General features: G+C 41.2%; 2 protein-coding genes across 2 annotated transcripts in view; one reads left to right on the forward strand and one right to left on the reverse strand.

The window, feature by feature from the left end:
- LOC124730770 (histone H2B-like) overlaps nucleotides 1–17580 on the reverse strand; it is a 31740-nt gene extending 14160 nt beyond the window's left edge. Inside the window, exon 1 of the mRNA XM_047248503.1 lies at nucleotides 17575–17580. Within this exon, the coding sequence (XP_047104459.1) occupies nucleotides 17575–17580 (6 nt within the window). The remainder of the gene's footprint in view (nucleotides 1–17574) is intronic.
- A 515-nt stretch (nucleotides 17581–18095) lies between these two features.
- The window catches only part of LOC124730936 (glutamic acid-rich protein-like), a 92984-nt gene continuing 90491 nt past the window's right edge, over nucleotides 18096–20588 (forward strand). Inside the window, exon 1 of the mRNA XM_047248506.1 lies at nucleotides 18096–18119. Coding sequence (XP_047104462.1) covers nucleotides 18096–18119 — 24 coding nt within the window. The remainder of the gene's footprint in view (nucleotides 18120–20588) is intronic.

Genomic DNA, 20588 nt, shown 5'->3' on the forward strand with positions numbered 1-20588 from the left:
AGTGGGCGTAATTTTACTAACGTACAGCTACCTTGAACGGTGTCCATGCATAAGGCACATACTCAATTCACGTAGTGAAAATAAGTCTGTCAGTCAACATCCACGTCTTTGTAGACTACATAAAACTTACATCAATCGCTGTCTTTTCTTCCTATCTGTGCCACAGTCTCTACACGTTTATTCTTAAGTACTAAGTAAGACAACTATGTAGAAACTAAACACATACGAAAATAGACACATGGCAGTTGATAGAGCATCGCTTCATTACCGGTGCTCAATATGGACACATTTTGAGACGTACCAGACACCAACATTGATGGAATAGAATAGATTGCTACCAGGGAAGATGTAACCTGTTCATCGGGTTCCCCATCTGCCGTCACGAACAACACTACTGGCCATTAAAATTGCTACACCACGAAGATGACGTGCTACAGACGCGAAATTTAACCGACAGGAAGACAATGCTTCTCTTAGCTTTCACACAAGGTTGGCGCCGGTGGCGACACCTACAACGTGCTGACATGAGGAAAGTTTCCAACCGATTTCTCATACACAAACAGCAGTTGATCGGCGTTGCCTGGTGAAACGTTGTTGTGATGTCTCGTGTAAGGAGGAGAAATGCGTACCATCACGTTTCCGACTTTGATAAAGGTCGGATTGCAGCCTATCGCGATTGCCGTTTGTCGTATCGCGGCATTGTTGCTCGCGTTGGTCCAGATCCAATGAGTGTTTACAGAATATGGAATCGGTGGGTTGAGGAGGGTAATACGGAACATCATGCTGTATCCCAACGGCCTCGTATCACTAGCAGTCGAGATGACATGCATCTTATCCGCATGGTTGTAACGGATCGTGCAGCCACGTCTCGATCCCTGAGTCAACAGATGGGGACATTTGAAAGACAACAACCATCTGCACGAACAGTTCGACGACGTTTGCAGCAGCATGGACTATCAACTCGGAGACCATGGCTGCAGTTACCCTTGATGCTGCATCACAGGCAGGAGCGCCTGCGATGGTGTACTCAACGAGGAACCTGGGTGCACGAATGGCAAAACGTCATTTGCTCGGATGAATTCAGGTTCTGTTTACAGCATCATGATGGTCACATCCGTGTTTGGCGACATCGCGGTGAATGCACATTGGAAGCGTGTATTCGTCTTCGCCATACTGGCTTATCACCCGGCGTGATGGTATGGGGTGTCATTGGTTACACGTCTCGGTCACCTCTTGTTCGCACTGACGGCATTTTGAACAGTGGACGTTCCACTTCAGATGTGTTACGACCGTGGCTCTAGGATCCGTGCGAAACCCTACATTTCAGCAGGATAATGCACGACCGCATGTTGCAGGTTCTGTACGGGCCTTTCTGGATACAGAAAATGTTGACTGCTGCCCTGGCCAGCACATTCTCCACATCTCTCACCAATTGAAAACGTCTGGTCAATGGTGGCCGAGCAACTGGCTCGTCACAATACGCCAGTCACTACTATTGATGAACTGTGGTATCGTGTTGAACTTGCATAGGCAGCTGTACCTGTACACGCCATCCAAGCTCTGTTCGACTCAATGCCCTGGCGTATCAAAGCCAGAGGTGGTTGTTCTGGGTACTGATTTCTCAGGATCTATGCACCCAAAATGCGTGAAAATGTAATCACATGTCAGTTCTAGTATAATATATTTGTCCAATGAATACCCGTTTATCATCTGCATTTCTTCTTGGCGTAGCAATTTTAATGGCCAGTAGTGTAAATTAACTGAATGATTCGTTTGCATGTTCTTACACACCTGCCCCCTAGTGGTGCGCTCTTCAGATACGCCGAGGTATGTATTACGAGTACAAACTTGGAGATACAGCCCAGCCACTGATTGGTATATGTCTTGTAGTTTCCTGATACACCGGTGTAGTGATATCTTTAACTTAATATCTTTGCTCGCTTTGGTTATTGACATTATTCTCTTGTAAGAATGTCACTCGTGGTAGTATAGATATCTGTGGTGCTAAGTGATGCCTTTGGCACTTGCTACATACGTAGCGTCTCATTTGTGCATGATGTCAAGTGATGTGATGTAGGATCGTTGGTGCAGACAGAATGTGCCAACGTCTTCGGAAGAGTGGATGGTACCGGGACACGGCAGTAGGCAGAAAGACTTTGAAAACGAAGAGCAGTTTGTTTTGAGCTGTAAGTTATTTTCTGTTGTCTAATTTCGTGAACCTTCTGCTTTTCTTTCCGTAAAGGTGGCCTAGAAACGTTGTGACAAGCTTCTAAAGGTTGGTGTGGGCGTCTTGAGGAACAAATAGAGATAGGCAAACACGTCCGGAAACGTCATCCAACGACGCTACTGACTGAACCTCGAACTTACAGGCGCCGATACCTGTCACTAGGACACACGTGAATGTATACGCTGACAAACTGTAGCCGCAAAGTCTCGAAATGTTGTTTGTTAAACAGTGATCGATGCTATGGTCGCCAGTGGAGACCATGGAGCTAGTTGCCTGCGTAGAAATGTCATCTCTCCTATGAACTTAGTTACCATACATAGTTGCCGGAATTCCAATTTCTACTTCGTGATTACGCGGTTTACATTGGTTTTTGTAGTGTGCCTGTAGTTACTCGTGGGAATATTCTTTCTTATGATTTAGTAGAATTAAGCATGCTACTTTCTGCCTGTAAACCTTTTGCACTTCTTATTTGCATTATGACATCGTTATGTCTCTACTATTTCGTTCATTTACATCAACGTGAACATTCTGCCGGCCACGGCACTATGAATGTCGGAGGTAACATCATGCTAGTGGTATCGTTTTGTTTCATACTCAATCTGCTTGCTGAACGAAGGAAAATGACTGTTATATACCACTGTACACGCCCTTATCTCTCTGATCTAAAAGTCATGATGTCTACGCGAGATGTAGGTCGGTAATAGCATATTGGTCACGCAGTCATCTTCGAACACAGGTTCTCTCAAGAGATTCTCTAGAAGAGCCGAAATCAAAGTTAACAGCACAGAGATCTTGTTTCAATAATTGAATTAAGCAACAGTATGCAAAACAACTTGAACTAAACAAGAAACTGTACTGTTTGTAGGACAGACAGCTAAGGGAACATCAAAAGAACAGCGGAAGCAAAAAAGAGGAAATTAAATATACTCCCAAGTAAAACAACTGCAGGAGAACATACCGCACACACTCACACAGGCAGCACATTTTGATACACACATTTTACCCAAAAGTCATGAATCCCAGAGACAAACAGCTAACCGACGCAGAAAAAAATTTGTTAGCATAAGCGCTAAAATACAGCATTAAAAAGTGTGAGTTAACAAATGCAGGCATCAATAGATCATAATAGAGACTGAATATTTTGTAGCGCAAAAATAAGAAAACCGAAACCATGACATATACTTAAATGCAGGACTAGTTCGAAAATTGACAGGACAAAAAAAAATAAGATGACTTCATCAAAACAAGGAAATCCACAGAAACAAAAGGAGCGATAACAAAGAAGCACTAACAATTAACAATATAAAAAAGAACTTCAGTAAAGCGGGACAATAGCTACAATAGCAGACAAACGTAATTGTGTTGTGCTAATGAAAAATTAGGAATACATGAATAAAACAAAACAACTATTACAGGTAAATAATACCGAAGAACTAAAGTTTAACAAAACTAATATATTTCAACAAAAGTGAAAAACACATGGAAAGATGTCAAAATTACACTCACAAAAATAGGCGCTTATACTCGACACCATTCTTCCGATATGAGGCTCCACTGCGCTGTTTCAATTTTGGTTTCGCTAGATTAAGCACACACCATGCCAGTGCTGATGCAAATGCCTCCTACATTGCAGACTGTGGCTTCGATTACTTCTGAAGCATCATACAGTGCGATCTAGATTACTGCAATGTGTAAGTCTGTCTGTTCCAGCCGCAATAACTGTGAATCTCTATAAAGACTGGAGTCAAATGCTCCTACTTTTTCCAATTCCTGATGTTGAATTTCCACCCTTGTCTCCTCACAGTACATAATATTAGGATCGGTTTCGAATTGCTGCTTAGCCCTGATTCACTATTTATAGCGGCTATAAAGTATATTTACTGTGTATATTAGGTGACGACGCTATGTGACGTGGCTTGTTCTGTATTTGCACAACCCTAAATGAATGAAATGAATTGTGTAATGTGTACACTGCCTGACAAAAAAGTGAAGCACTCAGTAGCGGATATGGAAAAGGAGCCAAATTTCACGGGATGGGAGGATAGGTGCTCTTACTTCAGTTACTACAAAATCGAGTGAAATTTACAAAGTACTTGCAGTATTATCCCACTTCTCAGTATGAAATTGGATCCATTCTGCCCTGGATGCATGGACTGAGTCATTTGGGAAATATGTCCTGAAACAGTTATATTCTCTCCTGAGACAAAAGGCTCACAGTTGTTGTAAATAGTCTTTGATATCCCGTATACTGGTACTTGGATAGAACTGAAGCACGAGATGATCCGCCTTGTATCCTGTCGAGCTCAGATCTGGGAATGTTGGTGGCGCTGGGAGTACCGCAGCTTCACGCATTCAGTTCATAGGCACGCATGCAGGGTGCGGACCACTATTATCCTGTTGGAAAATGCCATCACGCTATTTTCGCATGAGAGGCTACACATAAGGACGGACAATGTCTATAATATGCCATGGTCCCGTAATACATCCCTCAGTCACTACCAGCCATGGCCTGACCTCATTCCCAATGGCTCCCTACACAGTGACGCCTGGAGTAACACCGATGCCCCTCTCCAAAACACTGCAACAATGAGACACCTCCCCAGGTCGTCGACATACTCACGAACAATGGTCCATCAGGGTAGTACGGAATTGCGATTCATCCCTGAACACAGTGTGACGCCATTCATCAGCAGTATTTGATTCCTAGTCACGGAACCATTTAAAACTCAGCCCTTTGTGTTGTGGTGTTAACAGCACCTATGTACATCGACAGGAAGTGCAAAATGGCTAAGCAGGGATGGCTAGAGGACAAATGTAAGGATGTAGAGGCCTATCTCACTAGGGGTAAGATAGATACCGCCTACAGGAAAATTAAAGAGACCTTTGGAGATAAGAGAACGACTTGTATGAATATCAAGAGCTCAGATGGAAACCCAGTTCTAAGCAAAGAAGGGAAAGCAGAAAGGTGGAAGGAGTATATAGAGGGTCTATACAAGGGCGATGTACTTGAGGACAATATTATGGAAATGGAAGAGGATGTAGATGAAGATGAAATGGGAGGTATGATACTGCGTGAAGAGTTTGACAGAGCACTGAAAGACCTGAGTCGAAACAAGGCCCCCGGAGTAGACAATATTCCATTGGAACTACTGACGGCCGTGGGAGAGCCAGTCCTGACAAAACTCTACCATCTGGTGCGCAAGATGTATGAAACAGGCGAAATACCCTCAGACTTCAAGAAGAATATAATAATTCCAATCCCAAAGAAAGCAGGTGTTAACAGATGTGAAAATTACCGAACTATCAGCTTAATAAGTCACAGCTGCAAAATACTAACACGAATTCTTTACAGACGAATGGAAAAACTAGTAGAAGCCAACCTCGGGGAAGATCAGTTTGGATTCCGTAGAAACACTGGAACACGTGAGGCAATACTGACCTTACGACTTATCTTAGAAGAAAGATTAAGGAAAGGCAAACCTACGTTTCTAGCATTTGTAGACTTAGAGAAAGCTTTTGACAATATTGACTGGAATATTCTCTTTCAAATTCTAAAGGTGGCAGGGGTAAAATACAGGGAACGAAAGGCTATTTACAATTTGTACAGAAACCAGATGGCAGTTATAAGAGTCGAGGGACATGAAAGGGAAGCAGTGGTTGGGAAGGGAGTAAGACAGGGTTGTAGCCTCTCCCCGATGTTGTTCAATCTGTATATTGAGCAAGCAGTAAAGGAAACAAAAGAAAAATTCGGAGTAGGTATTAAAATTCATGGAGAAGAAGTAAAAACTTTGAGGTTCGCCGATGACATTGTAATTCTGTCAGAGACAGCAAAGGACTTGGAAGAGCAGTTGAATGGAATGGACAGTGTCTTGAAAGGAGGATATAAGATGAACATCAACAAAAGCAAAACAAGGATAATGGAATGTAGTCTAATTAAGTCAGGTGATGCTGAAGGAATTAGATTAGGAAATGAGGCACTTAAAGTAGTAAAGGAGTTTTGCTATTTGGGGAGCAAAATAACTGATGATGGTCGAAGTAGAGAGGATATAAAATGTAGGCTGGCAATGGCAAGGAAAGCGTTTCTGAAGAAGAGAAATTTGTTAACATCCAGTATTGATTTAAATGTCAGGAAGTCATTTCTGAAAGTATTTGTATGGAGTGTAGCCATGTATGGAAGTGAAACATGGACGATAAATAGTTTGGACAAGAAGAGAATAGAAGCTTTCGAAATGTGGTGCTACAGAAGAATGCTGAAGATTAGATGGGTAGATCACATAACTAATGAGGAAGTATTGAATAGGATTGGGGAGAAGAGAAGTTTGTGGCACAACTTGACCAGAAGAAGGGATCGGTTGGTAGGACATGTTCTGAGGCATCAAGGGATCACCAATTTAGTATTGGAGGGCAGCATGGAGGGTAAAAATCGTAGAGGGAGACCAAGAGATGAATACACTAAGCAGATTCAGAAGGATGTAGGTTGCAGTAGGTACTGGGAGATGAAAAAGCTTGCACAGGATAGAGTAGCATGGAGAGCTGCATCAAACCAGTCTCAGGACTGAAGACCACAACAACAACAATGTACATACGGGACCGTAGTTCCCCCAGTCTGGCCGCTGCTAGTCTCCCACCAATGGTGTGAATGGCACAGAATGTTGCTGGGAGTCCTTCACTGCTCTGGGATGGCAGGCGTGGATATGAAGGGTTTATGATGTGCTTCATGCACAAAACGGCAATCCTCTCTCGTGGTGGCCGACTGGAATCCTGACGATTACGCCTGCCCTGACGTTCCGTGGCAGTCGGGCCATTTTCACACTCCTGTGTCTTCTGGGGATTTCACTTTTTTTGTTAGGAAGTGTATTAACCTCTGTGGATTTTTCAAAAATTTTAGCTTCCAACGAAATAATTTACATCGTCTCTGTTTCCATTTTATGTTGTGTGCAAAATTGAGCTGTACTGTACTGAAATTAACATGCGAAGTAACTGTGTCTGCATAGTGAAACTACTTGGTAAATCAGGTTGCAATCCGTCAACTTTGTCGAGTTAACCGCAAGTCCTAAATGCAAGACAAAATTTATTTTAAAAAGGCAACCATGACATTACTGTATCCCAAGGCACGAAAATAGAAAACATTTTTTGAATCGTACAAACTCATAATAATAAATATATATGTTCACTGAAATTTTCATCGCAGCCTGGTAGAACAACTTCACAGTTATAAACGGAAAGCACTAAACTGTGGATGTCCTACAGTATATGTGCAACATCCACAATTTAATGTCTTCACTTATAAGTAATAAGTATTGAATCCAACGGGAAAACCGCGATCTGGACGTGTACTAACCCAAATTTCCATATTTCTAGTTGAGATATCAGTCTTCTGACAGACCCGATGCAGCACGCCACAATTTCCTCTTTTGTGCCAACGTCTTCCAAGCAGGGTAGCACTTGCTCCCTACATCCTCAATTACTTGTTTCGCCTGTGTCTCCCTCTGCAGTTTTTACCCTGCACGGCTCCATCCAGTACTATGACAGTTATACCCTTATGCCTTAACACATGTCCTATCATCCTGTCCCTTCTTCTTGTCACTGTTTTCGTACGTTCCCCTCTTCGCCGATTATGCGGAGAATATCCTGATTCCATATCTTGCCTGTCTACCTAACAGTCAACAGTCATCTGTAGAACCTCATCTCAAATGCTTCCATTCTCTGCTGTTCCTGTTTTCCACCTGTCCGTGATTCATTACCATACAATGCTGTACTTCAAACGTACATTTTCAGTTATTTCATTCTCACACTGCGGCCAGGTCTGCTCAATTTTCTGTGTTATTCTGCTTTTTATGTTGCATCGAACGTAATGTGCTATTTTGCTGTGATGATAGTCGAATCCCTAACATCGTTTACTTTAGGAAACTAAACGAAGAACACGTTTTCGATACCGTATCTGACGGGCCACTTGAACCTGCACACGTAACGCCCTGATTGGCTAACTTCAGTACTAACTTGGTAAAGGTGCAACGTGGCTCTGAGCACTATGGGACTTAACATCTATGGTCACCAGTCCCCTAGAACTTAGAACTACTTAAACCTAACTAACCTAAGGACAGCACACAACACCCAGCCATCACGAGGCAGAGAAAATCCCTGACCCCGCCGGGGATCGAACCCGGGAACCCGGGCGTGGGAAGCGAGAACGCTACCGCACGACCACGAGATGCGGGCAGGTGCAACGTTCGATAATTTTCGAAACAACTATTTGTTGCTACAACCTATCCTACAACAATCTTACAAATTTTTCAGACTGTCTCTGACCACCCTGTATATGCGTATTTTAATTTATACTGTTTATCATGGTTCCCAATAAAGCTACAGTGCTTTTTTTACGATATTGATTCTTTTTCTTATCGTAAAGTGTTAAAGTTCTTCTTGTGATAACTATCTGATTTCTTACTGTCAAGTATATGCATTCTGAACGACGTGTAGCGGTCTCCACTTGAACTTTGACCTAAAAAGTTTGTTCCGACACGTACTCCGATTTATTTCCGACAACGTTTTTTTCTTTAGTACTGTGTGCTGACGCCCATAACCGCTGTAAACTTGTTTTGCGTTAGTAGACTCGTTTTATTTCCAAGGAATGTTTCTCTTACTTATATCTGACTGGTCATAATAGTTGTAATTAGAACTATTTCTTTCCAAACGTAACAATTCTCGTAATCAGAGCTGTATCTGCTTTTTGTCTTTCGAAGTATCCTTAACGAAATGGTGTATAGCCACCATTTTGTTTACGATGCCTATCGATTGTTCTCTACATCTCTAATAAGAGCCAACGGCTGCTGTCACAAATTCTTTTCTATCCACTTGATCCATACAGCTCAGCTGAAAAGCATTGTACAGAAAGCGAAAAACTGGTATGAGTACAGACACCTATTTAGCAGGAACTACATCACGACAACGATTGTGACAGCACAGTCACAAATTATAACGCCCCCTACAAATCCAATAAAATCTACAAACACAACATTCACTATCGTTAAAAGGGCCCTTAAGCACACGAATGATGTCATCCACCACATCATCATTACGTGTAAAAAATTACAAAAATCTCTTGGTGTTTTTCCATAAAATTAAGTATGGTGTCTTGTAGCTTGCTTGAAAAAATACTGCAGCACATACTGTAAGAGTACTTGAGCAGCTATTAATGTTGTGTGATACATATTTGTTGATTATGTGACTGGGTTTACCTGTTGAGGTTATACGTTGCAATGCCAACAAAATTATGTTTGGAAAAATGTGTGCTTTAGACGTTAGAGTTTCACATTTTAAGTGTCGTCATATTTCCGGTTCAAGATTTAAAGTCTATACAGCTGATGGTTTTCCGTATTCGCTACTGCGAATACATTTCATGTAAAACATGGCTTATCTTTGATACTGCCCGCACATTTAGTTTATTAAATATAATGAGAGACTGAAAAAAATGAACTAAAAGTAAAATGGAATACAAATAACATACGAAGATATCTGTCAGTACAATTCATTCGATGATAAACGCAAAAATATATTAAGTCATTTCATGCATAATGGTGTAAGAGTCTCCATTCATCCGCTTCTAATTTTGATGAAATTCTTACAGGATGTATCTATATGCCTTACATTAAGCCCAACCAAATCATAGCTTAGTAAATAATATGGAGGAGCGACATGCCACACATTTCTAAAGGCCTTTTTTTATATTGCGGAAGATATGAATACATCGCCAAGTCTGCTTTACTGTGGCTCATGATCTACGGTGACCTCCATGCTGAAAGTTGATGAATCTGTTCAATTTGTTACGGAAAATAACCCAGTTGGTTAACATTCCCTCAGTTTACAGTGCATGTGTCACAATTAGCTGACCAAGTAGCTCATAACGTGTCTAATTTGGATCAAGTTTTCGGAGCTAATATCTTGCGACAGAATGACATTCTGAAGCCGTTATTTCCCTCATTCGCACCATGCTATAAGCCTGTGCATCTTGATTACTCGAGTAATTACTGAGATACCCCAGACTGAAATCTGTTTAAAAATGTAATCATCACTTTTGTCCGACTTTAAAAAGAATATAACTGGAAAGTGCCCTTTCTAATTTAGTATTATTTAGGCTATTGAAAGGAGATTATTATTTTTGATCAGGAAAAGTTTGTTTCATTTTCGAAAAGACCAGCTGAAACTAAATAAGTAAGTTCATAAACATGGGTTGACAGCTACTATGCGCGAAGAATGTTTGGACTTTTTGAATACTCATAATCTGAAAAGATGTAAAAATCAGTTACAGGTATCATTAAATCTTTTGATTTTCTTAAAATAAAACATGAGATCCGTTTGTAGCGGATCTGTCACAGTTTACTGCAGAAGTAGCCTATAAAACTTGTGACAAATTGGGATCATGTTTTCGCAGCTAATATCTTACGATAGATTGACTTTCTGATGCTGATTTCTTCCTCATTCGCAGCCTACTAGCTTATAATCAGATTGTGCAACTTGCATCCTCATTTATCAGACAATTATTTAGGTATCCGAGATTAAAGTCGATTAAAAAATGTAATCATTAATTTCGTGTTATTATCAAAAGGGTAGATCTCAAAAGGCTCCTCACAAATCTGATTTTTCTTTGCACTATTAGAAATAACTTGTTTAGTTCGATCAGGAAAAATTCGTTTCATTCTGAGATAAATACGCTGGAAAACAAAAAAAAGGTCAAAAACAAGCTTTGACTCCTAATATGGGCGGAGGACATACAGACTTTTCTAATATGTATATTTGAAAATTATGTACAACGTTTTAAAGCTGTTATTGATTGTTTTTCTTCAAATAAAAATGAATTTCCTCTGCCTTAGAGATGTAGAAATGTTTAACTGTTCATTTGTGTTGTTTCTGTACTGTTTAGGAATTCGTTACAACACTTTTCACCATCTATCAATACGCCACTATTTTTCAGGTGAAAATATCCAATGGTTTTACGTTTAACTACTAAAAAACAAAATCAAGTGGAAGTTTATATCAAACTGTAACTTTATCGATGTTCAAGGCATCATTTCAGAGCGGTGTAGCATCAGTTATTTAGGTTTCAGGTTATTTTGTATGTCACCTGACAAAATTTGCATCTCAAAAAGGTTTCAAGAGAGTAAAAGAATTTTCGGCACAGCAGTAACAATTACTCGTACTTTATTTAAAAAGTGAATTTGTCTCGCTAAGATACCCAAATACGTTTTCATCACAGCGCATTGTTTTTTGATAAGAGATTTGTACAGAAATTTTGTTGTAATCATTTTGCTCTGAAGAACCAGTCAGAGAACAAAAAGTTCTGAATTGTTTCTTTGGAAACATATGATCAGTTGAAAGCTATGATAAAGAGCAGTGTTAAATCTGGTCAGAAATTGCACTCAACATATGGAAAATAATTTCCAGCAAAAAAAAGTGTTATTGCAGTAGACAGCATTGTTACAATCAGAAGATGAAGCAGAAAAATTAAATCCATCTCAATCACTCAACACAAGCCTAACTGGTATTCAGAGCTTTCCTCTGACATTTCAACTGGCGTCATTGAGGGATGCTAGAAGTGAAAGAAGTGAGACTCAAAAAGGAATAGCACATAACATTGCTGCTGCTGGGAGTCTTGTTCCAAAAGGTTTTCAGACACCTGGTTCATGTAAGGCATGAACTGAACGAGTAGATCATAGGCTACTGATTAAGAAACTGGAAGAAAAATTGTTAAAACAGTCAAAAAATTGCGGACTTTGGCTTTGTCACCTTGAAGCTGGATTACAAAAGCAGTGATGCTGGAGTATAGTGTGTCTGAAAAAAAGTTTAAACGCTATTAAGTGATATACAGGATTATTTGCAAAAATAATCCTACAATGCATAGAAATAAGGCCTTGAACGTCAAGGTATAGTTTCATTATAGCTCCCACTTGACTTTTCCTTTAACTGTTGAACTCTGGGTTTTTTCACCTGAAAAACTGCGCGTGAGAAGTATTGTCAATTCCAAAATAGCGCAGAAACAACAGAATATCAGCTCAAAGAGTGGGCAAATTAATTTCTGTTTTAAGAAAAACAACGACAATTAATATCAGCTTTAAGAGATTTTACAGGATTTTCAGTTATACATAAAAGAAAACCACGTAATTCTTCGCTCACTATATCAGCCAAAGCTTTTTTTTTAACTTCTTTGTCTTTTAACTGGTTTGTCTCAAAATGAAACATACATTTCATTATCAAACAAAATAAGCTCTATTCAATTATGTAAAGAGAAAATCTAATCCTAACCGCCGTCTGCTTCACGTCTGCTGTGCAGCGAGCTACCTTAATTTAAGTATTAACTGTATTTTTCTTACTTGTCACTTCTTCTTCCGTGTGTTTTTGCTTTTAGGAAGCTGTAAATGTCGGGTGCTATTAATAGTATTCCATAGATTTCGTGTTTGTTTTGAATACAGTCAGAGAGAGTCCCTTTAGTCAGCCATAGTGCCAGTAGTGTCAGTGTCGTCCTAACCGCCGTCTGCTTCACGTCTGCTGTGCAGCGAACTACCTTAATTTAAGTATGAACTGTATTTTTCTTACTTATCACTTCCCCCTTCGTGTGTTTTTGTTTTTAGGAAGCTTTAATTGTCGGGTGGTATTAATAATGTTCCATAGATTTCGTGTTTGTCTTGAATACAGTCAGAGAGAGTCCCTTTAGTCAACCATAGTGCCAGTAGTGCTAGTGTTTGTTTTCAATACAGTCCAGAGACAGGTAGTGCTATTTTCATTGTTTTCTACAAGAAGTGGCTAGCTACCACAGTTTAGTCAATAAACAGCCGCCTTTAGTGAATTAGCAGTCTAGTTAAAAGTTGATTAACTCTCTTTAGTAAACTGATTTCTTAGGATGGATAGGATGTGTGACTGCTGTGTACGGACGCAGGAGGAGCTGGCCACTGTTCGCGAACAGCTGAGCGTGTTGATGGCCGCGGTCAGCCGTCTTCAGGCTGCTGCCTCGGAGTGTAGCGGCAGTGGGGAGTCTGGTGCGTCGCAAGGTACACCCCAGGTGTTACATGCTTCACCCACTGTCCCTGCTGTCGAGACATCTTCGCGGGTACCGGGCGCGGTTGGGCCACCCTCTCCCCAAGGGGAGTGGCGGGTTCAGCGGCGTTCGCGGCGCACGAGACGCACGAGGCGGAGGGTCAATGTGGAGGCTGGCCGTGTGGCATCGCCCGCTCTGCCTGTGAGTGGACATGGGGCTGCTCCTTCAGCAAGGTCCGAGCTGGTACACGGGGGGAGGGGTTTATTAGTTATTGGGAGCTCCAACGTTAGGCGGGTGATGGAGCCCCTTAGGGAAATAGCGGAAAGGTCGGGGAAGAAGGCCAGTGTTCACTCTGTCTGCTTGCCGGGGGGTCTCATCCGAGATGTGGAGGAGGCCCTACCGGCGGCGATAGAGAGCACTGGGTGCACCCGACTGCAAATTGTTGCTCATGTCGGCACCAATGACTCCTGCCGTCTGGGTTCAGAGGTCATCCTCAGTTCGTACAGGCGGTTGGCGGAATTGGTGAAGGCGGAAAGCCTCGCTCGCGGGGTGGAATCAGAGCTAACTATTCTTAGTATCGTTCCCAGAACCGATCGCGGTCCTCTGGTTTGGAGCCGAGTGGAAGGCTTAAACCAGAGGCTCAGACGATTCTGCGGAGATCTGGGGTGCAAATTTCTCGACCTCTGCTATCGGGTGGAGAAATGTAGGGTCCCCCTGAATAGGTCAGGCGTGCACTACACGCCGGAAGCGGCTACAAGGGTAGCGGAGTACGTGTGGAGTGCACATGGGGGTTTTTTAGGTTAGAGAATTCCCTCCCTAGGCCCGACAAGACGCCTCCTGAGACTCGGCAAGGTAGGAGTAGGCAAAATGCAACAGGGAATAACAATATTAATGTGCTAATAGTAAACTGCAGGAGCGTCTATAGAAAGGGCCTAGAACTGCTCTCATTAATAAACGGTCACAACGCCCATATAGTACTAGGGACAGCAAGTTGGCTGAAACCAGACGTAAACAGTAATGAAATCCTAAACTCAGATTGGAATGTATACCGCAGAGACAGGCTGGACATTGAAGGGGGAAGCGTGTTTATAGTGATAAGAAGTGCAATAGTATCGAAGGAAATTGACGGAGATCCGAAATGTGAAATGATTTGGGTGGTCACAGTTAATGCAGGCTCAGACATGGTAATTGGATGTCTCTATTGGCCCCCTGGCTCAGCAGCTGTTGTGGCTGAGCACCTGAAGGATAATTTGGAAAATATTTCGAGTAGATTTCCCCACCATGTTATAGTTGTGGTTGGAGATTTTGATTTGCCGGATATAGACTGGGAGACTCAAACGTTCATAACGGGTGGCAGGGACAAAGAATCCAGTGAAATTTTTTTAAGTGCTTTATCTGAAAACTACCTTGAGCAGTTAAACAGAGAACCGACTCGTGGCGATAACATATTAGACCTTCTGGTGACAAACAGACCCGAACTATTTGAAACAGTTAACGCAGAAAAGGGAATCAGCGATCATGAAGCTGTTACGGGATCGATGATTTAAGCCGTAAATAGAAATATTCAAAAGGGTAGGAAGATTTTACTGTTTAGCAAAAGTGACAAAAAGCAGATTTCAGAGTACCTGACGGCTCAACACAAAAGTTTTCTCTCAAATACAGATAGTATTGAGGATCAGTGGACAAAGTTCAAAACCATCGTACAATAGGTGTTAGATGAGTATGTGCCAAGCAAGATCGTAAGAGATGGAAAAGAGCCACCGTGGTACAACAACCGAGTTAGAAAACTGCTGCGGAAGCAAAGGGAACTTCACAGCAAACATAAACATAGCCAAAGCCTTGCATACAAACAAAAATTACGCGAAGCGAAATGTAGTGTGAGGAGGGCTATGCGAGAGGCGTTCAATGAATTCGAAAGTAAAGTTCTATGTACTGACTTGGCAGAAAATCCTAAGAAATTTTGGTCTTATGTCAAAGCGGTAGGTGGATCAAAACAAAATGTCCAGACACTCTGTGACCAAAATGGTACTGAAACAGAGGATGACAGACTAAAGGCCGAAATACTAAATGTCTCTTTCCAAAGTTGTTTCACAGAGGAAGACTGCACTGTAGTTCCTTCTCTAGATTGTCGCACAGATGACAAAATGGTAGATATCGAAATAGACGACAGAGGGATAGAGAAACAATTAAAATCGCTCAAAAGAGGAAAGGCCTCTGGACCTGATGGGATACCAGTTCGATTTTACACAGAGTACGCGAAGGAACTTGCCCCCCTTCTTGCAGCGGTGTACCGTAGGTCTCTAGAAGAGCGTAGCGTTCCAAAGGATTGGAAAAGGGCACAGGTCATCCAAGTTTTCAAGAAGGGACGTCGAACAGATGTGCAGAACTATAGACCTATATCTCTAACGTCGATCAGTTGTAGAATTTTGGAACACGTATTATGTTAGAGTATAATGACTATTCTGGAGACTAGAAATCTACTCTGTAGGAATCAGCATGGGTTTCGAAAAAGACGGTCATGTGAAACCCAGATCGCGCTATTCGTCCACGAGACTCAGACGGCCATAGACACGGGTTCACAGGTAGATGCCGTGTTTCTTGACTTCCGCAAGGCGTTCGATACAGTTCCCCACAGTCGTTTAATGAACAAAGTAAGAGCATATGGACTATCAGACCAATTGTGTGATTGGATTGAGGAGTTCCTAGATAACAGAACGCAGCATGTCATTCTCAATGGAAAGAAGTCTTCCGGCGTAAGAGTGATTTCAGGTGTGCCGCAGGGGAGTGTCATAGGACCGTTGCTATTCACAATATACATAAATGACCTGGTGGATGACATCGGAAGTTCACTGAGGCTTTTTGCAGATGATGCTGTGGTGTATCGAGAGGTTGTAACAATGGAAAATTGTACTGAAATGCAGGAGGATCTGCAGCGAATTGACGCATGGTGCAGGGAATGGCAATTGAATCTCAATGTAGACAAGCGTAATGTGCTGCGAACACATAGAAAGATAGATCCTTTATCATTTAGCTACAAAATAGCAGGTCAGCAACTGGAAGCGGTTAATTCCATAAATTATCTGGTAGTACGCATTAGGAGTGATTTAAAATGGAATGATCATATAAAGTTGATCGTCGGCAAAGCAGATGCAAGACTGAGATTCATTGGATAAATCCTAAGAAAATGCAATCCGAAAACAAAGGAAGTAGGTTACAGTACGCTGGTCCGCCCACTGCTTGAATACTGCTCAGCAGTGTGGGTTCCGTACCAGATAGGGTTGATAGAAGAGATAGAGAAGATCCAACGGAGAGCAGCGCGCTTCGTTACAGGATCATTTAGTAATCGCGAAAGCGTTACGGAGATGATACATAGACTCCAGTGGAAGACTCTGCAGGAGAGACGCTCAGTAGCTCGGTATGGGCTTTTGTTAAAGCTTCGAGAACATACCTTCACCGAAGAGTCAAGCAGTATATTGCTCCCTCCTACGTATATCTCGCGAAGAGACCATGAGGATAAAATCAGAGAGATTAGAGCCCACACAGAGGCATACCGACAATCCTTCTTTCCACGAACAATACGAGACTGGAATAGAAGGGAGAAAAGACAGAGGTACTCAAGGTACCCTCCGCCACACACCGTCAGGTGGCTTGCGGAGTATGGATGTAGATATAGATGTAGATGTAGAGGACTCTTTTGAGATCTATCCTTTAGAATATCACACGAACTGATGATTATTCAGTTTTGAATGGATTATAATCTTCAGTACATAAATAATTATTTGAGTAATGAAGATGCCAATTGCCTAGCCCTACAACTTGCTAGGAGGTTGCGAATGAGGAAGAAATCAGCTTGAGATAGTCTTTCTGTCATAAGCCACTAGCTAAAAAACATGCTCCAGATCTGTCACAAGATTTATGAACTATCTCGACAGCAAACCGTGATACCTGCTGCACACTGTGCACGTGTCCAGCAACTAAACTGTTGTACCTGAAAATTTGAACAGATTCCAAAGTTTCAGTATGCGATTTCCCTACAAAGTATCAGCCACAGAAAAAGAAACTCGGTGACTTACCCATAACTGTCGCGATATGAAAAAAATAGCCTTTCCAAGAGCATCGCTAGTGGACTCACCATACTACTTATCAAACTATAAACCAGTATAGCTTCATGCGAATCTCTACATACAAGGTGTAACAATTTAATCGAAATTGGAGAGACTCGAGTGGGGATCTTTAAATTTGAGTCACATCACATGGATTGCGTCTTTTTCTGATCATGATTAATCCCGTCATTCATTATATTCAGTATCAAACTTACTGTCATATTTGCATTATTTCTGGATGTGATATTCTGCTAAGTGGAAGTGCACCCGTATACAACGCATTTGTGAGGTTAGTCTAAAGAAAACGTAACTAAACAAAACAAAATATTCTTTATGCTACGACGTACGCAAATTCAGTAAAATAATGATAGAGGTACTTTTGAAGACGCTATATTACAAAATAAATCGAAGTTACCATTGTATCTCATCAGCAGTTGACGCAATTTTCTTGTTCGTCACTGAAGTGTATGGCAGCTATGTTAGGCTTAACGAAACTAAGACTTTGTGTCTTCCAAGCTGAAATACGAAACATTTTAACAAACAGATTTTTAACTGTAACATTAATTCCTATGAGATATTCTGCACACATTTTGCCGTCGCTTACAGATTATCAAAGAATACGTCGGTCTATCCGGCATAAATTATCCTACCATCCTGTTACGAAAGAATTAATACATATCCCACAAACTACCACTTTATATTTCCAGTGAAACCTCTATTCCCTGTAATGCTAACGATGCCGGAGAGAAATGACACCCACGTGAGTGCCATGCAGAAAAAGACATCTAATCATTTAAATTACTCCACATTTTAGTTGAAATACTGTAGCAGTTTGTGTTTAGAAAATTCAGAAACACGTCACACTTCGAGAAATGAGACGCCTCTGCATACCGTGCTGACTGAAGCTGGAAACGGAAAAGAAATATTTGTTTGTGGAATCTGGCGTGCTATGGATGGACACACAATTTTTAAAATTCAAGCATATTTATTCTAATATGTTCGAGCCATATAGATTTTTCTACGCTTGTCAGTGTACGGAACAACGTCCTAAATTAAATTGCGACACAGCGTAGCAGTTTCTTCAGATGATCGTCACATTTCTACTTTTCTTGTCGTAATGTCTCTCGCAGTTAAATTTCATAATAATTCTGTGCCTACAAACATTACGCTTTCTCCAACGTACAGAAAATGTAGACCACGAAGCAAAATACTAATCTTACTAAATGTGTAAGGAAAGCTTAAAGAGATGTAAACAACCACTAAGTCCCCAAATAGCTTTTGTTTGATGCAAAGATCACGTTTATCACGCAACGTCACCAAACAATAAGCTGTCAAGCCCATGAAGAATATACACGCACAATTATGCGCTAACTACTTAAACATGACAAGTTATGATGCCTCAGACAAAATTATATTTCTCCAGAGGGCTGCCACATTCATACAATTCTTATCGTAGTATCTCTTTGAGAAACGGTTTTTAATAATTCCGTGCGTATTATCATCGTGCGCTCTCCAGCATACAGGAAATATTTTTGTAAAGCAGCAAAAAGGCGAATGGGTAAAATGCCACTGAAATAAACATACCAATGCTCCTTATGCCATCGGCGGTTCTCCGGAGTAGTGAGCTGCACTTCTTACGTATTGACTTCATGACAGACCAATTACAAAAGTTTTCTTCTTGCTAAAATTTTTAGAAAAAGTTTAAAGAAACATAACTAAGCACTAAATCAACACATAGCTTTTGTTTGAAGCAGAGATTACGTTTATCGAGCATCGTCATCAAACAATAAGCTGTCAACTTCATAAAGAATAAACACGTGCAAATCTGCGGTAACTGGTTAAACGACTTCACTAGCATCTGTTTAAATAAGTGCGAGCATGGAGGTATAATAATGCTGGCTAATCCTCCGCGAGTGCAAGGATATCTTTGCTACCATCGACTTACGCTTTTCGTTTGCTGTTAGACACTTACATAAGAAATTAAAATACAGACGCAATTAACTGTATAATATTACTTCAACAAATCTGTAAATACTTCCGTCATTAGTTTTGACCTTTCAAATATTTGTAACAGACGTTGAAATAGATTCTTTAGCAGAACAGGCGCAGTACACCAAAACAGATTTTATATAACGCCAGTAGCAAGTAGATTCAAGAACAGCAATTTACATCTACATATTTACTCTAAAATTTACACTTAAGTGCCTGGCAGAGGGTTCATCGAACCATTTTCCTAGTACTTCTCTACCATTCCACTCTCGAATGGCACGTGGGAAGAAGAAACACCTAAATCTTTCCGTTCGAGATCTGATTTCTCTTACTTTATTATGATGATCATTTCTCTCTACGTAGTTAGGTGTCAACAAAATTTTTCACATTCGGAAGAGAAAGTTGGTGATTGAGATTTCGTAAATAGATCTCGCCGCAAAGAAAACCGCCTTTGTTTCAGTGACTGCCACCCCAACTCGCGTATAATATCAGTGACACTCTCACCCCTATTCCGCGATAACACGAAATAAGCCGCCCTTCCTTGCACTTTTTCGATGTCCTCCGTGTCAATCCCACCTGGTAAGGATCCCACACCACGCAGCAATATTCCAGCAGAGGACGGACAAGTGTAATGTAGGCTGTATCTTTAGTGGGTTTGTCGCATCTTCTAAGTGTTCTGCCAACAAAACGCAGTCTTTGTTTCGCCTTCCCTACAATATGATCTATGTGGTCTTTTCAATTGCTCGTAATTGTAATTCCTAGGTACTTAGTCGAAATGACAGCTCTTAGATTTGTGCGATTTATCGTATACCCAAAATTTATCGGATTTCTTTTAGTACCCATGTGGATGACCTCGCACTTTTCTCTGTTTAGTGCCAATTGCCACTTTTCGCACCATACAGAAATTCTCTCAAGATCATTTTGTATTTGGAATTGATCGTCTGAGGATTTTACTAGACGGTAAATTACAGCGTCATCTGCAAACAATCTAAGGGGGCTGCTCAGATTATCAGCTACATCATTTACGTAAATCAGGAACAGCACAGGGCCTATGACACTACCTTGCGGAATGCAAGATATCACTTCAGTTCTATTGTATGATCTACCGTCTATCACTACGAACTGTGACCTCTCTGAGAGGAAATCACGTATCCAGTCACACAACTGAGACGGTACTCCATATGCGCGCAGTTTGATTAGTAGTCGCTTGTGAGGAACGGTACCAAATGCCTTCTGTAAA

The sequence above is a fragment of the Schistocerca piceifrons genome, chromosome 1 (assembly GCF_021461385.2).
Source record: "Schistocerca piceifrons isolate TAMUIC-IGC-003096 chromosome 1, iqSchPice1.1, whole genome shotgun sequence".
Lineage (NCBI taxonomy): Eukaryota > Metazoa > Arthropoda > Insecta > Orthoptera > Acrididae > Schistocerca > Schistocerca piceifrons.